The sequence below is a fragment of the Bos taurus genome, chromosome 11 (genome assembly GCF_002263795.3).
Source record: "Bos taurus isolate L1 Dominette 01449 registration number 42190680 breed Hereford chromosome 11, ARS-UCD2.0, whole genome shotgun sequence".
NCBI lineage: Eukaryota > Metazoa > Chordata > Mammalia > Artiodactyla > Bovidae > Bos > Bos taurus.
In genome coordinates this window covers 106,665,063-106,681,754 of record NC_037338.1, presented here as the reverse complement: position 1 = coordinate 106,681,754, position 16,692 = coordinate 106,665,063, and the positions used below count along the sequence as shown (strand labels likewise).

Below are 16,692 nucleotides of genomic sequence, written 5' to 3'. Positions count from 1 at the left end.
CCTTATGATCTTAGACTTTTCAACTCTCGAGCATTTCACAGAAAAAGCTCCATGACCACAGGCCCACAGTCTGGCTCTGGGTGGTCAGCAGACCAAACACACACATATCTAAGCGACAACAGGCGTTACACCCGACAGCACCTCCACGACACCCAGGGTGCAGCGCCAGGGGACCCAAGTGTGCACACAGCTCAAACTCGCGAGCCTGGACGGGCGGCTCATGGGAGGCCTGGCTCTCGCCTTCAGGCTGTGTGACCTGAACCCACATCTGAGCAGGGGGGCGACACGGCTTCTGCTCTTTACATCAGCGTGTAACACAGGCCGCGGCGCCAAAGAACACGCACATACACACGCACGCAGGCGCGCGTGCGCGCACACATACACACGCACACACACACATACACGGCTTCTGCTCTTTACATCAACCCGAAACACAGGCCAAGGCGCCAAGGAACATGCACGCACACGCTAAACACACGTTCTCCCATCTGTGGACACACGGGGCGCCCCTGAACTGCCCGGGGCCCAGCCCTGCGCCCTTGGCTGCTGCAGGGGCTCACCTGAGGCCATTCTGCACCACGCGGTTGCGGCACGTCCTCCAGCAGGAGCAGGCGTGGTTGCACTCGAACAGCAGGGGCGGCTCTGCCATGTTGAACTCTGGCAGCAGCCGACCGTCCTGGGGCAGACACGAGAAGTAGTCGCCACCCACAGCAAGGCCTCCACAGACGAGCACGCCCCCAGAACACTGGCTTCCGCCCGGGAGGACAGGGAAGGCCAGGGGAAGCCTCTGGCCAGGAGTCCACGTGGCTGGTTCTCCTGGTCCCTGCCTGGCCCCCCTGCCCACCTTCCCGGCACCCTCTCAGCCTCCCGAGGCCCGTGCAGCCTGCCCTGTGGCCTCCTGCCAGGACCGCCAGCCCACACCTCCTGCCCCTCTGCAAATCCCCATTCTGGAGGGAGCCAGCATGCCATGAGCTGCTGGGCTACACCAGGCAGAGTCTGGGGCCCTGGCAACTTCAGAGACCATTCTGAGAGGTCTTCCCTAATGACGACCCTGTGCCAGCAGCCTCCATGTGGGGCCTATGTGCCCTCCCCACCCAGGACACCCCACTCCTGCCCCCAAACCAAAGTCGGGGGGTTCCTGCCTCAGCAGCGCCCTCCCAGCCCCACAGCTGCCTCCAGCCAGGCTGGGGATGCCGCCCTGGCCCCAGCCGCGCCACCCCCTGCCCCGCCAGGACACAGGCTCCACCCTGCCCTAGGCCCTGGCTTCCGGTCGGCACCATCTGAACCCCCGTCCCCAGCCCGCGGACTCACCTTGTCGTACCAGCAGCGCATGCTGAGCTGGCCACACATGCAGTTGCTGGAGGAGCAGTCGTCGATGCACACGCAGTACTGCGGGGAGAGTGTGTCAGACGGAGCCCCATCCCGCAGCCCCAGGCTGTTCCCAGCCCCAGGGACCGTCCTCAGGACCCAGGGCCTGCAGCCTCCCCCAAGGGAGGTGGAGAGGACACCAGGGCCCCCACATGGGGCTTGCAGGAGAGGGGGAGGGCTGGGGGCCTGGGCACACGGGCCCAAGAGCGCAGGGAAGCGGGGCCAACGCTGGGGGGAGTGGCCACAGCCGAGCCAGCAGAGCCAATGGCAGCCCGAGCCTGGGCCCGAGCCTCCTGCCACCCAGCAACCCCTCCCACCACCCAGCAACTGCCCGGACCAGGGCCCCCTGCTGACCTGCAGGTGGGTGATGTTCCTATCGATGTTCATGGGGGACGTCACACAGTTCTGAGACACGTACTTGTAGTTGCTGGGGCACGGCTCGCCGTCCACACCATTGACGCAGGGGATGGGGATCCGCTCGTAGCCCCGAGCAATGTCCCTGCCGCAGGGGGCGCACGTCAGCTCTGGGCAAGCCCAGCTCCCTCCCGCGCCAGTGCCGCTCGCCCGGGCTGGTCCCAGCCGCTTCTCGCTCCTCACCTGCTCACCGTCTTCTCCACCGGGGTGGGCCTGTCAGGGGCCGCGTCCCGCAGCGCCTGGCTCACCTGCAGGGCGCTCCACACCTGTGAGTTGAGGCTGGCGCACTGCAGGGGAGTCTCCCCCTCCTTGTTCTTCAGAGTGACATCCGAGTCCCGGGACAGGAAGAGGCTGCACGGACAGCAAGTGCACAGGACACTCAGCCCTTCTGTCCCAGACTCAAGGACGAGACGCACGCAGCACGCCCACCCGTGAAAACAGGACCCGCCGTGCACTTCAAGACGGCACAGCCCGCAGACGGACGCCTCCAGCCACCATGCAGACGCAGCCACCTCCCCACGAGCACGGTCCTTCGCAGGACGAGCATGGAAACTAGGGACAGCTCTCAACTTTGCTCAGCTCTTCCGTTCAAGGGCCCTCGGGATGAAAGGACAGCGACGCCTCTTGGCCACAAGCTCAGTCAGCACGTGGCAGGCGATGCCGTGGCCTGACCCAGGGAGGGGCCGACATGGCGCCAGAGCTCGGCGCCCCCCAGGGACCCCATCCGAGAGGGCGCAGGCCCCGCAGCAGGGGCACCCCTCATCCCAGGCCCCCGTGCAGGGAGGACGGGGCTGCACGGCCCTGAGCTTCCGCCTGGAGCAGAGCAAAGGCTCTGGCAAGTGGGGCTCCCAGTAGCCCGTGTGCCCTCGTGAGGGTGCCGCTCCCGTGGCCCCGAGCTGGGAGCCACCAGGACGGCGGATTTTCACCGCAATCCTCCCGAGCTACACTGACCACAGGCCTGACGGGAGAGGCCCGTCCGCCGCAGGAAGTCCCCAGCGCCCCGAAGCCACTCACACGACACAGGCGTAGCGGTCCTCCCGGGCCGCGATGTGCAGGGGCGAGTCCCCGTGGATGTTCACCGCGTGCAGGTCGCACCTGGCGGCCAGCAGGATCTCAGCGATGTCCACACAGCCTGAGAAGGCCGCCCAGTGCAGGCAGATGTTTTCCTCCTGAGCGGGGGACACGGGGGTGAGCCCCAGGGCCCTGCGGCCACCCAAAAAGGCTTCCTGCCATTCTGTCTTGTTTTTATTAAAACGTACGTCGATATAGTGCAGAGTAGGTTAAAACAGAAAACATCCTCCTGAATTGGGCTACACCCTGCACGACATGCCATCAAGGGCCAATTTACCTGCTTTTTGAAATTACGTTCCTTTTGAAACACAGTTATGACTGTAGGATAGAGTGATGCTTGTATAAGATTTGAAAAAGGCAAATCTGATTAATTAAAACTTTATTTCACAAAAGACTAAAAACTCTACACAATGGAGTATTACTCAGCCATTAAAAAGAATACATTTGAATCAGTTCTAATGAGGTGGATGAAACTGGAGCCTATTATACAGAGTGAAGTAACCCAGAAGGAAAAACATAAATACAGTATACTAACACATATATATGGAATTTAGAAAGATGGTAACAATAACCCAGTGTACGAGACAGCAAAAGAGACACTGATGTATAGAACAGTCTTATGGACTCTGTGGGAGAGGGAGAGGGTGGGAAGATTTGGGAGAATGACATTGAAACATGTAAAATATCATGTAAGAAACGAGATGCCAGTCCAGGTTCGATGCACGATACTGGATGCTTGGGGCTAGTGCACTGGGACGACCCAGAGGGATGGTAGGGGAGGGAGGAGGGAGGAGGGTTCAGGTTGGGAAGTACATGTATACCTGTGGCGGATTCATTTTGATATTTGGCAAAACTAATACAATTATGTAAAGTTTAAAAATAAAGTTAAATTAAATTTTTTAAAAAAAAGAAAAATAAATAAATAAAAACAACTGAAAATTAAAAAAAAAAACTCCAAATGAGGCAAAGAAAAATTTTGAAGTACCTGTGCCATATGTAAAATACACAATTTATCACATATAGATTATACATGTGATATAATCTACCATGTTGAGTCTGTTAGAAGACTACAATCTTAAAAAAAACACAAATGTGAAAAGGAAAGGTAAATAAAAAACAACATAGGGTAACAATGAGGAGCAAACCTAAAAGTCAAGACAACGTCTAAATGAGAACCACAGAACATCCGACCTGCTGCACGTGGGCCCAGGCACAGAGAGCCGGCCACAGAGGCCCGAGCAGGCTCCCAGAGCAGGGCGCCCCGGCCCCGGCTGCGCCCCGGCCCCGCCTCCCTTGCAGACTCGCCCAGCGATGCTCCCGCTGCCCTTTCTGGCCACTGGCCTCAGGGCTGTGGCCTCCGCTCTCTGCTGTGTGGGCGGAGGGCGCAGCACATCCTGGAGGCCGGGCCCTGCCCCCCAGCGCCCACCCCACAGCTTGGGCGCCCTAGGCCTCCGGCTCAGCCGCCTCAAGAGGACAGCAGTGGAGCAGGAGCTGAGGCCGGGCCTGCCCGCCTCGCTGAGTCCACAGAGGAAGCGAAGCGCCGACCCACTGTCGGTCCCAGGTTCCTCTCCCCACGTCGCTCTCAGAGGCCCCAGCCCCAGGGTCTACCCGCCGCACACCGGTGGGCTCCTCAGTGAATCGGAGCCGCCCAGGGGCCTATAGCGCCCACGACCTTATCAGCAGAACTGAGCCTGTCCCAGCTCCGAGGCCTGTGGTCAGAGAAGGTGCCCGGGCCCTGCTACCTTACGACAGGTCCACACGTCTGGCGGGTGTTTAGTGAAGGAGGGGCAAGAGGGGCCACAACAGGTTTACCCCCACCCACACCTCGGTGGAAATGCGGCCGAACAGTTTTCAGGAGCTGGACATCAGGCAGTGAAGGGCTGCACCCAGAGCGGGGAGCGAAGTGGCCACTGGCTCACCGTCCGTCTCAGCTCCAGATCAGGCCGCCCCAGGCCAAGGCAGCTGGGGGTGAGGGCCAGCCGTGGGCTGAGAGGCCTCTGGAGGGCTGCACATTCCAAGCCCGGGCCTCCAGAAGGACATACCGGTGCACAAGGCTCAGTGCTGGCCCCACAGGGTAGGGATGACCAGCCTCAGCTGAGACCTGCTCGGACCACCTGACAAACTTAGAAAGCAAGGCCCCACGTGATCGGGCCATTCCCAGTAACACCGCTGCACTGGGAACGCGGCTAAAGACAGATTCCCAGTAGGGTGAGCTCATACGTCCTGCGTCGGGTCTCAGCTTACCATACGGGCAAAGGCTCGGGAAACCAGACCCACGAGCAGCAAAGCCAACTAACTACCCAAAGCCAGAAACGGCACACGGGGCAGACCAGCAAGCTCAGAGAAGCTGGACAACTGCGTTCAGGAGACACGCCTCAGGAAGTACCGAGAAGGCCCTGCAGAGGGTTCCAAGCTTCGGCCACAGTGCGCGAGGGGAGAGCACGCTGGGCAGAACCGACGCACAGCACAGTGGAGGAGGCCAGTGAGCTCGACACAGCCCAAGACCAGCGAGGCACACGTCCAGGGTGAAAAATAATCACAGCAAATGAGAAGCGCTTCAGTGAGCACTGCGACAGATTCTCAAACACACGGAACCAGACTCTCCCCAAGGGGGGTGGGGCAGAGGCAGCTCTGGAAGAAGTGAGCGGGAAGCTTCCAGGTTGGTAAAGCCCCCTACAACAGACCCAGGGGGGTCCATGAACCCTGAATGCACACTTGCATGCACACACCACCAGGCACCTTGTAGTAAGATCACCAAATCCCGGTAACAAAGAGACAACCTTAAAAAACCCGAGAGTAGAGAGGCACGTGACACACGGAGAAACCAAGAACAGCCGCCAGCAAGGCCTTCCCGCTGGAGACAAGTGGAGCCAGGACTCAGGGAAGCGCTGAGACCAACCGCCATTGACAACTCTTCACCCAGAACACCTTTCAAAAGCGAGGGAAAGGACTCTGCAGGCATTAAGAAGCTGAGACTTCACCACCAGCCACCCAGCATGGCGGGAAATGCTGACGGACCTCAGACACACAGAAGGAAATGGCAATGGACACACGGGCCTGAGGGAGAGGGGACGCCGGGAGCTGCACACCAGGCTCATCGCCACAGCCTCTCCCAGAGCCCACCGCTGCCTAAACAAAATTTAGTAAAGTACATGAGAGGAAGAGCAAGAAGCTGGGGAGGGAGAAACGGAAGCGGCTCCTGGGAGGTTCTCCTCACAGGCCCTGAAGCGACGTTCGTCAGGAGGGCGAGGCCCAGCGCTCGGACAGGGCCCAGGCCCGGGGGGGCCAGCGCGGCCACAGGGCAGAGCCCATCGAGGAGGAAAGGCCGCTTCCTATGCACACAGCCCCAACAGTGAGACCCCCGCAAGCCAAGAAGAGAGCCCAACCCCACCTCCTACCCTGCACTAGCGTTAACACCCAACCTACAGAGTGTCTGGGTGGGACGGGGATTTCACATGTGATAAAGAACCCACCCGCCAACGCAGGCGACATAAGAGACGTAGGTTCCATCCCCGGCAAGGAAAGATCCCCTGGAGAAGGAAATGGCAACCCACTCCAAGATCTTTGCCTGGGAAATCACACGGACAGAGGAGCCTGGTGGGCTGTGGTCCACAGGGTCGCAGAGAGTCAACACAACTGAAGCAACTCAGCACACAGAGAAAATGACTGATAAACTGAACTGAGAGGGACAGAACATACTATCTGACAAAGGACTTCCACCTAGAACATACAGAAACTCTCCAAACTTGAGAGTAAGACAAACAATCCAGTAAAAAATGATCAAAAGACCTGAAACGAAGAGAAAGACCCAGCATGTTGAGGAGAGCGTGGAGCAGTCAGAGTCGCCCACCAGGAAACACTCCCCCTGCAGGGCTGGCAGTGTCCGAGAGAGGCCGCAGCCCCACCAGGAGCCTGGCTGCGGCCCATACGCAGGACGGACAAGCAGGCGGCTCCATTCAGCCAGAGAGGCAGCCAGGCCGGCACCCGGGCGGGACTGCAAGGAGCAAGGCTGAGAGGCCCACTCGGGAACAGAAGGCAGAAGCCTGGCTGTGTCCGGTTTGCGGGCTGGTTATGTATCCCAGACAGAGGAGCCTGGAAGGCTGCAGGCCATGGGGTCGCAAAGAGTCGGACACGACTGAGCGTCTTCACTTTCACGTCTGGTTAAGAAGAACCAGTTAAGTCTGCTAAAGACGGCTGGTTCTCAGGTATCTGGTATGTCTGGTTAAGAGCACTGGTTATGTCTGTGTATATTTTGTCTGTGTGGGTATTTCCAGTTAAAGGCGTATCTCTGGTCCTGGGGCCCAGCTCTGTGGAGCTGGCAGACGCCCCCAGCCAGCACTGCCCTTGGTGGGGGTTACTGCTCCCAGTCTCTGTGGGGAGGGTCTTCTTGCAAAGCAGCCACCGCTCCCATCCTGTCTTCACATGGTCCACTCGGGGCTCTGAGCAGAGAAGTGGGTGAGCCTTCCTGCCTTAGTCCATCATTAAAGCCATGAGCTTGTGGCCAGCTTCCTACTTACGGCTCTGGTAACTCTGCAAAGGTGGACACGGCTCCAGGAGTACAGCCCGTCCGTGTCCCGGGAACCCTGTCCCTCGCCTGGGAGGCAGCACACAGGTTCATGCCAGAACAGCCTCCCAGCTCTGCCAGCCCCACCACCCACTGCTCCTGGGACCCCCGAAGCCTTCCGGAGATCAGACTCCCCTTCAACTTCATCACAAGTGCCCGGTGCTGCCCGCAAGCAAACTGCCCCACCAACACACAGCCCAAGGCTATTTCCGGAGAGGCCGGTGCCTCAGCACCTCGGCCCAGGGGTGGCGTGCCTTGGCCCGCCATCCCCACCACACACACAGGAGTCAGTGTCTCTACACCTGTGGAAACACGGCTCCACCCAGGGCGGGTCTCAGGGCCTATGCCGCTTGGGTCACACCTAACTCCTGACCGACACAGGAGGCCGCGCTGGGTCAGCACACGCTGGCGACTGGATGGGAAGAGGTCAGGGCAGGCGCTAGAACGAGGCCTCCACGAAGTGCCTGCAGCCACCCTGCGTCCGCCCCTCCTCCAGGGCCTCTGCTGGGGAGACTCACGTTGTCCCGGATGTTGATGTCAGACCCCTTGGAGAGCAACAGCTTCACGAGGTCCACGTGCTTGTACTCAGTGGCCCAGATCATGGGCGTCCAGCCACCATCATCCTAGTTTCAAAGAAAAAGGAAAACCTGTCACAGCCCCTGGATGTGTAAGGAGACACAGAGCCACCACTCAGGACCTGAGAAGTGGCCCCGGGGAGGGGGCAGGAGTGGGGGCCCCAACCCGAGGCCCCGTCCTGCTAAAGGAAACCGAGGTTCACAGCACTGCCCGGGGACCCTGGTGAGTGCAGGCAGGCCACACACCTGCCCACCTGGTGGTCCCAGGACAGACCACGCATGAGGCATGAACTACAGACACCAGATCAGGGACTGAGGAGGCCGTGAGGAACGCAGGGGGCAGAAGCCCACCCAGCTGACCCTGCCCACCAGCGAGGCCACGGTCCTGCCCAGCCCGCTGCCCCTCTACCTGCCCCCACCCCACTCGGCGGTCCTGGGGGTTTATTTAAACCAGGAGCGGCTCTGAGCCAACAAGGACCAAGTGGCCAAGTCCTCCCCTGGTGGCCAGAGGCTGAGGCCCTGCCAACACAACTTGCCACCTGCTCCAGGCGCCACGCCTTCCCGTGGACGCACTCGGCCTCCACGACTGGAGTGAGACAGTGCCCACAGGCCTGCCGCGGGGCTGGGGACACGGCAGGGCAGCACAGCCCAGCCTGCCGGGCGGGAGACGGACCTGAGCCAGGGAAGGGGGCCTGCAGGGGCACAAGCCGCACTGCGGGGAGCCGCGCCCACGGGCAGGGTCCCAGGGGTGGGAAGACGCCCCTGAGAGCTGGGAGGACCCTTCCCTGCACCCTCGCCTTCTCTCCCAGCCCCTCACAGGTCAGGAGACATACACGGGACCTGCTCTGTGCTGAGCACTGCAGGACACCCCAAGGTCCTGAGAGCAGCTGGACAGACAGACAGACGCAAAGCAAACACACGGGAAGAGACAGAACGTCCGACAACAGCCAGCGCTGGGAGGGAAGGCGAGAAGCCACAGGGCAGCTCGGCCCAGGGAGGCTGGGCCCCGCTCGAGCAGCACTGCCTGAAGACGGGCCTCTAGGCGGCCGGGGAGCAGGCCAGGAGGCGGACGGGGCTGGGGAGAAGCGGCCAGGTCTCCAGGCCCTGCAGAGGTGGCCCCAGAGGACAGGCGGGGCCAGGACCACCTCGAGGCCTCGCCTCGGGTCCCGGGGCCGGGCCCGTGAGGCAGCATCACGAGCGGACGGGGTGCGCACCTGACAGTTGACGTCCATCTGTCCGTTTGAGAGCAAGTACTGAACCACGTCGTAGTGGCCTTTCTTGGCAGCCAGGTGCAAACAGGTCGAGCCCTCTGCGTCCTGTAACACGAGAGCCGCTGAGGTCCCAGGAGCCCCAGGGCGCTGAGTTCGCCCTGCCTGACGCCCCACGGCGACTGAGCTCAGAGCACGTCAGCCGGCGCGGCTGCTGGCTGGCCTTTGTCTCCACCTCCCAAGAACCTAAATCTACCTCAGCCACGGAACACCCAGCACCAGAGCCACCGCCCACCCCCCCACCCCATCCCCCGAGTTGAGGCAGACCAGGGGGAGCACCGGCCTGATCTACACTCGCAGGTGGGAGCCACCCGAGGCTCTCACTACACATGGCCGCCCTCCACCTGCAGGAGGCCCTCCACACTGCAGCCCCTCCCACCTCTCTGCATCTTCTGTCCCACAGAAATGTGGAAATCTCTTTTTCATTTTTTGCTATGGACCATTTTTAAAAGTCCTTATTGAATTCACTGCAACACTGCCTCTGTGTTACCGTCTCGTGGTTATGAGGTATGTGGGATCTCAGCTCCCTGACCAGGGGCTGGACCTGCACCCCTGCACTGGTAGGTCGAATCTTAACCACCGCACCTCCAGGGAAGGCCTGGAGATCCTGAACTCTAACGTTCTCAGCAGTGTCAGTCTCTTCTGTACTTTTTTGTGTCCTGCTGAAGAAACCGTTCCCAACACTAGAAGCAAAGGCAACATCCCCTCCTGGCCTCTGAGTGCTCTGCGCCCTCGCCTGCCGCGCCTGACTCCCGTTCACCACGCGCCTGCCGCGCCCTCACCCTGCTCGCTCCCGCCTGGTGCGTGTGCTCTCCACGTGTTCACATGTGCTCTCCACATTAGCGTGTGGCCTACATGGTCACTGTGCTGTTAGGGTGTGCTCTCCATGTGTTCATGGGTTCTGTATTACTGTGTGCTCTCCGTGTGTTCACATGTGCTCTCCATGTTAGTGTGTGGCCTACATGGTCACTGTGCTGTGTCAGGGTGTGTTCATGGGTTCTGTGTTCACACGTGCTCTCCGTGTGTTCGCATGTGCTCTCCGTGTGTGTCAGTGTGTGCTCTCCGTGTGTGTCAGTGTGTGCTCTCTGTGGAGGCAGGACTCGCTCTCATCTGTTCACCGGCTCAAACGTCTCCTCGGGCTGCAGGCCTTCATCCTCCGACGCTGGACGCAACTACGACGTGGTCAGGGTCAGACAACCATCTTGCTGTGGTCCCACCTGTTTTTACTCCTCTTTTCCTGCTTTCTAGTTACAAAAGTACTTTCTAAGATTCCATTTTACTTCCTCTACTACCTTTAAAAAATTTGTCCTTAAAGCTATGCCTCTTTTAAGTTACTCCCCAGTATTGTGCAGGATCACGACTTTCGACTGTCCACAGCTCAGAGCAGCACTGACCCCTCCCAGGACTGACCGCGAGGGCCATGCTCACGCCCCTCCGCTGTCCCCCAGCTCCTGCTGTCGTGTCGACATCCCCATCTGTGTAAACTCCATCTCACAATATTCTTCTTCCTTTAAACAGGCTTCACCTTTTAATAAATTTACAGAAAACAAGTTCTTCTAATTCACCATTTCTGGTATTTCCATTATTTCCAAGGATGAGATTTTCCTCCTGGCTTTACTATAAATCTGCTATTACGTTCCGTCAGTTTTTGTACACCTGAAAATGTTTTATTTCACAATTGCTTCAGAAGGACACTTTTACTGGCTGTAGCATTCTGGACGGACGTGTTTTTGGAGTTTTTCCCCTTTCAGCACAGTAAGAAAACCACTCCACGGCCTCCTGGCCCTGCGGCTTCAGATGGGGAGCTGGCGAGCACAGCACTGCTCACCTGCAGGTGCTACACCAGGCTGCTCCTCCTGGGCGCACGAGGCTCCCTGCAGTCTAACATGATGTGTTCTGGCGCAGCAGCCTGTGCATCTGTCCAGCTTGGGGCTTGCTGAGATTCTTGAACCTGGAGGTTATCTTTCATCAAATGTGGAAAATTTATGACCACTTTTCCTTCAATATATTTTCTTCCACTGGGTCTCCCTCCTCTCTGGGACTCTAACCACACAGACAGCTCAGTGTTATCCTACAGTCTGTCTCTCACAGAGTGTCTTCCGTGACTGGCCTTGGATTCAAGGGCCCTTCTTTCTATGGCACCCAGAGTGCAGCTAGGCTCACCGGTGACCTGCCCACTCCAGACCTGCGCCAACCACTTGTTCTGCTGGTACAGCTACTCCTACAAAGCCCTCAACCCTGACCTGCCTCTGCAGCAGTGCTTTGCTTAGGCACTGGCTCCCGTGACAGGGCCATGAAACTGCCCCCTGGCCAAGCACTGGGCAGAACTCACGCGCCCGCCCTGATGGGGACTCTCACCTGCAGGTGTTTACAGAGCAGCTACCGGTGCCAGACCGCAAAGCCCACCAACGCAAAGGACCAGAGGCTGCCCTGAAAACACCTCCACGGCTCACACAACTGAGCTGCTGCTGTTTAGCTGTGGAGTCGTGCCCGACTCTGCGGCCCCATAAACTAGAGCACGCCAGGCTTCCCTGTCCTCCACCATCTCCCGGAGCTCAAGCTCATCTCCATCGGTTCGGTGGTGCCATCCAACCATCTCGTCCTCTGTTGTCCCCTTCTCCTCTTGCCCTCCATCTTTTCTAGCATCAGGGTCTTTTCTAACGGGTCAGCTCTTCACATCAGGTGGCCAAAGTATTGGGGCTTCAGCTTCAACATCAGTCCTTCCAATGAATATTCAGAGTTGATTTCCTTTAGGACTGACTGGTTGCATCTCCTTGCTGTCCAAGGACTCCCAAGACTCTTCTCCAACACCAGAGTTTGAAAGCATCAATTCTTCAGCACTCAGCCTTCTTTTTGGTTCAACTCTCACATCTGTACATGACTACTGGAAAAACCATAGCTTTGACTATTCAGACCCTTGCTGGCAAAAGGATGTCTCTGCTTTTTACTATGTTCTCCAGGTTTGTCGTAGCTTTCCTTCCAAGGAGCAGGTGTCGTTTAACCTCATGACTGCAGTCACCCTCCACAGTGATTCTGGAGCCCAAGAAAATAAAACCTGCCCCTGCTTCCACTTTGTCCCCTTCTATTTGCCATGAAGCGATACAACTGGATGCCATGATCTTAGTTTTTTGAATGTTGAGTTTCAAGCCACATCTTTCACTCTCCTCTTTCACCTTCATCAAAAGGCTCTTTAGTTCCTCTTCACATTCAGCCCTTACCATGGTATCATCTGCATATCTGAAGTTATTGATATTTTTCCCAGTAATCTTGATTCCAGCTTGTGATTCATCCAGCTCAGCATTTCACATGGTGTACTCTGCATATGTAAATAACTATATACAAAAAACTATTTCTTTGACAGAAGCAAATTAAAATAGTAAAAAAAAAACCCATTTTTGCAATCGAACTGTATTTTTTTAACTGTAATGGTTGGTGTTGGTAAGAGTGCAGGGAAATGAGCGCTCACAAACTTCCAGATGCATTTAAGAAAGAGGGATCAAAAGCCTTAAAAAATCATTATATATCTTGATCCCCAAAATCCCTGTCCAGAAAAATCTGTCTTAAAACAAACATGTGAAAGACTTAGCTATGAAATGCCTGCTGAAGTACTGTGTATAATAAAAATTGATCATCTACATACTAAACTAGTGAATCTGGCAAAAATGATACAAATTATATCATGAAATATAACACAGCCACTTGAAATAATGTTATAGAATAACATTTAATGACATAGAAAAACAGAATTTGATGGGAAAAAGGAGTTCATAAATCAGTATGAACTGTGTGATGACTTTTTCAGGGGAAAAAAATGTGTATTAATGTGCAACGCTCTAAGATTTAACACTTTTATTGTTACCGTGTGTGTGTACCTGACCTAAAACTTGCCATTCTAACCATTTTCGAGCCACTCCGAGCCACACAACCGTCACCCCTCTGTTCTCAGGACCTCCCAGCAGCCCAGCAGGAGCTCGGGCGGCACCACTCAGCCTGTGCCTGCCCGCACACCAGGGGGCCTCATCTCTAAACCTGCCTGGTCAGCTCCCTCTGGGAAGTGGAATTCCACAGGGGAGTGGAGTCCCATGCTATCCGTCCTGCGTCAGGTTCCTCAGGGGAGTGGAGTCACACAGCGCCCGTCCTCTGGCGCCACTCCCTCCTCTCAGTGTCGCGTTCCCAAGTTCAGCCGTGTCGCAGCGTGTGCTGGACGCTCCTTCCCTTTTGAAGACGGAACAACACTCCGCCTCAGGGGTGGGTCACGTCTGGCTTACCCACCACGCGCCGCTGGAGCCTGGGCTGCTGCCCCTCTGGGAGCTGTAAGGTAACACGCCTGCAACGCAGAGAAGCAGGTGTGTGCACAGCTGTCTGTGTCCTTGCTTCCTGTCCCCTTGGGTACACACCCTGGACTGGAATCACTGGCTCATACAGTTAAAACTAAATACTTGATTTTTGAGGAACCACCAGACTGTCCCCACCAACACCGTATGGGAACCCCGACCTGCGCACACCTCTGCTGGCGCTTGTTTTCTGATCGTAGACAGCAGTGGTCCTCTGGGGTCTTGCTACAGCTTTGAATGCATTTCCCCAATGACTAATGATGTTGAGCATCTTTTTATGTGCCAACTGGCCATTCAATATAAGTATCTTCTCTGCAGAAATGTCTGCTCAAACTCCGCCCACTTCTGAGCTGGGCTACAGTCTAGCAGCAGGACATGTCTGTATGATTTGGAGAGTGAGGCCCAGCAGATACAGTACTGATGAATATTTCCCTCTCCTGGCGGGTGGTTTCTTCATTCTCCTTTAATGGACCAAAGTTTTAATTCTGATAAAGTTTAAGTTACCTACTTTCTTCTTATGGTCTGTGCTTTTGGTGTCGTGTCCAAGAAGCCACTGCAAGTCCCGTGTCACACAGATCTCCCTGCTTCCTGTCAGGTGCTTACAGTCTTAGCTCCTGGATGCAGGCCTTCGATCCCCTTGGGTTAACTTGTGAATACACAGTAAGGAAGGGGCCCAGACTCACTCTCCTGTGTGTGGAGTGCACTCTTCCCAGCACTTTCCTGCCACTGGCTGGTCTGGGCCCGTAACAGAAGTCATCCCATCGTGTCTGCAGGGTGCACTCCAGGCTCTCTCTGCACCAGCCCACACGTCCACCTCTGCACGGCTCTCCATCTGCTGCTTCATGCGTCCGTCTCCAGGCAGGTACCACACTCTTTGGATTACTGCAGCTCTGTCCTAAGTTTTGAAGTCAGCAAGTGTGAGGCCTCCAGGTTGCTCTTCGGCAAGACTATTTTGACTGTTCAGGTTTCTCTGTGGAGAACAGCGCTGGGACTCTGACGGGGGCTGCACTGACCTGTAGGTGGTTCTGGGCAGTAAGACTTTCCGGCAACACACTCAGCACTCGGCACCCACAGACGCAGAGCCACAACACGGGGCTGACGGCCACACGGTCGCGTCAGGGCACTGCAGCACTGGTGGGCTGGAATCTGCAGGGGTCCTAGAATCCAGCCCCTGCAGATAACAAGGGATCAAAGTACTGCCTGCTTCTACTCGATGAACACAGGATAATTTCCACTTATCAGTGCCTTTTAAAATTTCTTTCAGCATTGTTTTACTGTACAAATATTTTACCTCCTTGGTTAAGCTTATTCCAAAGTATTTTTTTCTTCTTGACGCTACTACGAATGGAACTGTATTCTTAATTTGCTTCTTGGATTGTTCACAAGCGTAGAAATACAACTGACACGTCTGTACTGACTTGATATATTAAACATTCTCAAACGTACTTATCAGTGCTGGCAAGTCCCCGTGTGGACTCTTCATGACTTTCTGCGTGTCGTCTGTGCACAGATGACTTTGCTTCCCCTTTCCAACATGGAGGCCTCTCTTCCTCTTTTTCCAGTTGTTGTCACTGTTCAGTTGCCAAGTCACGTCTGATTCTTTGTGACCCCATGGACGGCAGCACACCAGGCCCTGCCCCTCACCATCTCCCGGAGTCTGTCCAAGTTCATGTCCATTGAATCAGTGATGTCATCCAACCGTCTCATCCTCTGTTGTCCCCTTCTCATCCTGCCTTCAATCTTTCCCAGCATCAGGGTCTTTTCCAATGAGTTGGTTCTTCGCATCAGGTTGCCAAAGCATTAGAGTTTCAGCATCAGTCCTTCCAATGAATATTCAGGATTGATATCCTTTAAGATTAACTGGTTTGATCTCCTTGTTGTCCAAGGACTCTCAAGAGTCTTCTCCAGCACCACAATTCAAAAGCATCAATTCTTTGGCGCTCAGCCCTCTTTACGGTCCAACTCTCACATCCATACACGACTAATGGAAAGACCATAGCCTTAACTATATGGGCCTTTGTTGGCAAAGTGATGTCTTTGCCTTTTAATACACTGTCTAGGTTTGTTATAGGCAATGGCAACCCACTCCAGTACTCTTGCCTGGAAAATCCCATGGACTGAGGAGCCTGGTAGGCTGTGGTCCATGGGGTCACTATGAGTCAGACACGACTGAGCGACTTCACTTTCACTTCCGTGCACTGGAGAAGGAAATGGAAATCCACTCCAGTGTTCTTGCCTGAGAATCCGAGGGATGGAGAGCCTGGTGGGCTGCCGTCTGTGAGGTCCCACAGAGTTGGACACGACTGAAGCGCCTCAGCAGCAGCAGCAGGTTACAGCTTTCCTTCCAAGAAGCAACCCTCTTCTAATCCCAAGGCTGCAGTCGCCAAGCACAGTGGTTCCGGAGCCCAAGAGGAGACCTGCCACTGCTCCCACCTTTTCTCCTTCTATCTGCCATGCAGTGATGGGACCGTGTGACGGGATCTCAGTTTTTTTAACACTGAGTTTTAAGCCAGCTTTCTCACTCTCCGCTTTCACTCTCATTAAAAGGCTATTTAGTTCCTTTTCACTTTCTGCCCTTACAGTGGTATCATCTGCATAACTTGAGGTTGTTGATATTTGTCCCGGCAATCTTGATTCTAGCCTGTGCTTCGTCCAGCCTGGCACTTTGCATGATGACAACTTTCTTGAGTAAGGGCTCTGAACAGCACACGGAAGAGGGGAGGTGCTCACCATGAAGGGTGGAGCCGGACCCTCCACACACAAGCCCTCGTGGGTGCTGGTCCGTGTCAGGCTCTGTGGAGCCAGTACTCACAGTGCTTCCCACGAGCAAACCGCCGCCAGGCAGGCTGCACTGCCTACTTCTAGACACCTGTGGGTGCCCAGTAGCCGCCAGTCCCTAAAGGCGTCCCAGGGAAGCGGCTCTGCTCCTCCTCACAAGGAGTGCTACGGGGATCAGGGTGTGTGCGCCGAGTACCTTGGGATCCACGAGGGCCCCGGCCTTGATGAGGTACTTCACCGCGTCCAAGTGGTTGTTCTCCGCGGCCTCCATCAGCGGGGTCCTCTGGTCCTCAGAGCAGGTGTCGATGTTGGCGCCCGCC

The 16,692-nt window shown here is 56.3% G+C and overlaps 1 protein-coding gene across 11 annotated transcripts in view; it reads right to left on the bottom strand.

Annotated features, from left to right (window-relative positions):
- The window catches only part of EHMT1 (euchromatic histone lysine methyltransferase 1), a 109,547-nt gene that overhangs the window by 6,332 nt on the left and 86,523 nt on the right, over positions 1-16,692 (bottom strand). For 10 of the 11 annotated variants that reach the window (NM_001099041.1, XM_059891318.1, XM_024998807.2 and 7 more), the window contains 8 exon segments: positions 561-676; positions 1,312-1,389; positions 1,723-1,867; positions 1,966-2,133; positions 2,797-2,951; positions 7,936-8,040; positions 9,207-9,308; positions 16,569-16,691. In NM_001099041.1, the coding sequence (NP_001092511.1) occupies positions 561-676; positions 1,312-1,389; positions 1,723-1,867; positions 1,966-2,133; positions 2,797-2,951; positions 7,936-8,040; positions 9,207-9,308; positions 16,569-16,691 (992 nt within the window). 11 annotated transcript variants of the gene reach the window in all.